Source organism: Notothenia coriiceps, unplaced genomic scaffold, assembly GCF_000735185.1.
Source record: "Notothenia coriiceps isolate Sejong01 unplaced genomic scaffold, NC01 NC01_scaffold00016857, whole genome shotgun sequence".
In the NCBI taxonomy this organism is placed as follows: Eukaryota; Metazoa; Chordata; class Actinopteri; order Perciformes; family Nototheniidae; genus Notothenia; species Notothenia coriiceps.
In genome coordinates, this window is record NW_011349558.1 from 195,389 (window position 1) to 199,627 (window position 4,239).

The window sequence follows — 4,239 nt, forward strand, 5'->3', positions numbered from 1 at the left end:
AAATAATATATATATTTTTTTTAGATAAATAATAATAATAAAAAAAATAAAAAAAATTCATTTTATTTCAATTATGTTATTTTCATAATCGTTGCAAGCCAAAATCGTAATTGTGATCAAAATACGATTAATTGAGCAGCCCCAATCACAGCTTTGTTTTTATGATTTCTGAATTATTGGGAAAGGTTTTGCGACACTTAGCTTTAGCATCGACAAAGACGCTATCACATTTACATTACATTACATTTATTACATTGTGTAATTGAATAATTTTGCCATTTGAAGATGACATATTTTGAAAAAGTAGTTCGATTTTTACAAGTGATGTCAATCAATTAAAATATGTAATTGGGTTAATCACAATAACAATCTGTTTTTATAGTGGGGTTGCAATAAAGAAATGCAGCACAAACTGATAAGAGAAATCTGAGGGTTTTTATTTAATCATAACATCAAAAGCTTAGTTTTTATGATTTCTGAATTATTGGCAAAGGTTTTGCGACACTTAGCTTTAGCATTGACAAAGACGTTATCACAGAGAGATGATGATTCCCCTCCGTATAATGTGTTTGTATCTTGTATGGTAGTATTCTTGCAGTCACTTCCATATTGCGAGCACTATCCTTTCCGCTATCTCCCACTCCTGTGCGTTATTAAGAAACTGGCTAGCGCATGCTTCAGCATTTTCTGAAATTTAAGGGAGGAATTAAGGGTCAAACTTGGTCATTTGATTAAATTGCGTACATTCTTTTACGCACTAAGGTTTCAGATCAAAGGGAATCACCCCTACTCTTTACTGTATTTAAAAAATCAATCAACTGAAAATCAGACGTTGCATTGATTGTGTTGTGACTTTTTTTGATTATGAAATAGATCATTCTTAAAAAGTGTCCTCTGTATGGCACAAGTACAATCCAACCATGCAAAGGAGGAAATGAAATAAGAGAAATGTAAAACCCAGGCCAAAGAACGATGGCAGATATGATATCTGCACTTGCCAGAAAGCGTTTGCAAGATGTTGGGACTTTAGAGGAAAACAGAGAGAAGCAGGAAGAGGATGAATGTGTATTTGTTATTAGTAGGCAGACACATGTTCAGTGTCTGTCTCTCCGCATAGATCTTTATTACATCAAACGGCCTGTTAGATGTCAGCACAATAGCAGGAACAAAGCCTAAGTTATTTCCTCCGATACCTTTAATGATGCAATGTATTCTGCCATAAGCTGGCGGGTAGTAGCAATCAGTCGGGATATATGGCATTCCTACTTGATTCCTGGAGCAAATAGTCAGTGCACAGCCGCACTTGACAGGAGTACAAATTTATCATTTGCTTTACGATATCCCCCAAATCAGTTCAGAATGCCTTTAAAGGCAGAGACACATGTGGGTCGTCTGTTCAGCAGCGGCTCCCTGCGGAACATAAATTCTGAGCTTCCACAGCGGGACGAGCCTGAAGTGGGAGCGGACATACTTTACTAATAAAGAGTCGTTCTCCAGCTCTGCTAATGGCTTGAAGGGCAAGAGTTGACTTTTGTTACGGTGAAAACTCAAAGTGAAGATCAGACATTTTCAAGAGATTACCTTTTGATGTTCTCCCTGTTGCGATTTAACCTGCAGTTCATGAATGGGTTTTATTTGGATGTTTAACATATACACTCTATATTTGGAGGGAGATTGTACGGTGGCCAATAAGTGGCAAACACGCAACAACTGCCCAAAACACTTTCATTAGAAGATGATACGATACGATATGACTTTATTTGTCAGATCAAGTCTGAAATTGGACTTGCGTCACAGCAGCTCCATGTCCAACATCAACAGACAAATATCCAGACAAAAATACATGGAACACAAACAACAAACATTTAACATAACAGCACAATCAGTGAGAGAAAAGCTGCTCAAAGAGCCTTCAGCGTGCATTTGATCTGGGATCAGCTCTGTATTTACTGTGAGGATTGGCTGATGCACAAAGGATGCTTCAGTCTGACTTTATTGAATGGTGGGACCCTGTATCTCTGATTAGATGGTAGCAGCTCATATTCACTGTTCAGAACATGGTTTGGGTCAGAGATGATGTTGTTGGACAGTCTCAATAGGTTGTTATGATAGGCTGAGTCATTAGCCGCGTTCACACCGGAGTACTTTTCCCACTTTAGTTCCGATATAGTTCCGAAATGTCGCGTTCACACCAAAAAGAGCCGGAACTAAAATTAGTTCATGAGAACCTTTTTACCCCCTTTTCCGTCCCTGCTAGAGAGCAGGGACTCTCATGCGGCTCTCTTGTGAGAAAAGAGCTATATTTCTGATTGGCTGGGCGGATTGCAAACCACGCCCCGTAAAACTCAAAAAAAGTGTTGTGAAGCCACCATTTTATTAGCATTATTAGCATTAGCCCAGTGCAGAAACGCAGAGAGACTAACTTATGGCAACACAAAATAAAACATGGGAGCGGTGGAGATGAGGAGGTGTCGGCGTTCTGGCGGTTTACTCGGAAGGCTTCAGTAGAAGCTGCTGGGAGTCCCAGCAGCTTCTACTGAGGCCAGTCCCCAACAACCGGGGACNGGCAGTATACGCCGTGAAGTTGTTTGCGGCCTGCCATCCATCCATCCATCTTCTCCCGCTTATCCGTGGTCGGGTCGCGGAGGTAGCAGTTCCAGCAGAGAGCCCCAAACTTTCTTTTCCCTGGCCACATCAACCAACTCTGACTGGGGGATCCCAAGGCGCTCCCAGGCCAGCGAAGAGATATAATCCCTCCATCTGGTTCTAGGTCTACCCCTTGGTCTCTTCCCAGCTGGACGTGCCTGGAACACCTCCCTAGGGAGGCGCCCAGGTGGCATCCTAACTAGGTGCGTTTGCGGCCTGCCAGTAAACCCAAAGCAGAAGAAGAAGAAGAAGTGACATCAGCAGCTTCATTTGACTAATCCTCCCTCAGGGAACTTATTCCGGTGTGAACATGATCGGCTCTTAGTTCCATGGGAGTACTAAGTGCTGGGAACTAAGTACGGCAAAGTACTTTGTGTGAAAGCGGTTTATCTGTTGCATCAGTAACCTAAGAAAATGCAAATGGCTTCTAAAGTTGATCAAATGGCAGATATGAATTATGATTTATGACCAGTTTGTTAGGCAGGGGCAGGAGTGAATTGAAGCCAACCTGCAAGATTCAATCTGCTGTTTGTTGCAAAGGTTTTTATATCAAAGAAACTGATAAATGTGATTTGTAAATGTCATATGTTTCCCTTCTCTCTAGATGCCATACCCGACGCTACAGGTTTACCATACACAAGCTTCGACCATTCAAAAGCCCACTTCTACAGATATGATGAGCAGGTTTCGCTCTGTTTAGAAAGACTAAGGTGAGCTCCCTGGTGGATTGTGTGTGTTTAACACTGATCATGTAAATGTGTCAGACTTTAGAGTTCAACCTGTCTAACAGTCATGTTTAAAAACGTCTGGTTCTGTTTGGTCTTTACAGTTCATCGCTCGCTGGAAAGGATAAGACGAAACTCACTCTCCAGGTAAGTCGCATAGCAATAAATGATCCTAAATATATTTAGTTTTCTATTTCACGCTGGGAATGAATGCTTTCAAAGCGACTCGGCTCACAGGCTTGCTGGAAAACACGCCTCCAGGGGAACATTTTTGAAGCCTGAGCGAGTCATTTTCTACCCTTAACTGCTAAGCAAATACATGGCACTGTGACATCTGCAGAATCAGCTTCCTCACTCTCACACACAGACGGGATAAGTGGAACAAGTTCAACAGCGAGGCATATTATCGTTCTTTATTTCCCAACATGACCCACTCATCTCTCAGTAATTGTATGATTGTTGGAGAAAGGGTTGTAGTCCTTTATATGAACATCTTGTGGCTAAAGGAACACTATGTTGACTCGGTGTGATTATTGCTGACTTGTAGGACTAAAGAAGAACAAAAAAATGTATCCAAACAAGTATCACATATTTTGTAGGTTTCGTATAAGACTGTGGCACGAGAACATTAAAAATGCCTTTTTGAGTTTTGTGGCATCAAAAAACAATAACGGTAGATGAATGTTAATACTACTACTAATAATAATATAACTGTTTTATATAGAGCACACTCAAACAGCCCTCACATCTGCAGGTTAAATACATCAACAACAACATTACTTACTTCAAATACCACTCGTCATATAGCAACATTTTTTTTTGCAAATGAAATGCTAATAGGAACATTAATCTCAATAATGCCATCAGC

General features: G+C 40.6%; 1 protein-coding gene across 1 annotated transcript in view; it reads left to right on the forward strand.

Moving 5' to 3' along the window:
• The window catches only part of pcgf1 (polycomb group ring finger 1), a 191,901-nt gene extending 188,329 nt beyond the window's left edge, over positions 1-3,572 (forward strand). Inside the window, exons 5-6 of the mRNA XM_010776303.1 lie at positions 3,251-3,356; positions 3,476-3,572. Of these exons, the coding sequence (XP_010774605.1) occupies positions 3,251-3,356; positions 3,476-3,557 (188 nt within the window). The 3' untranslated portion in view covers positions 3,558-3,572. The remainder of the gene's footprint in view (positions 1-3,250; positions 3,357-3,475) is intronic.
• Positions 3,573-4,239: the final 667 nt, after the last annotated feature.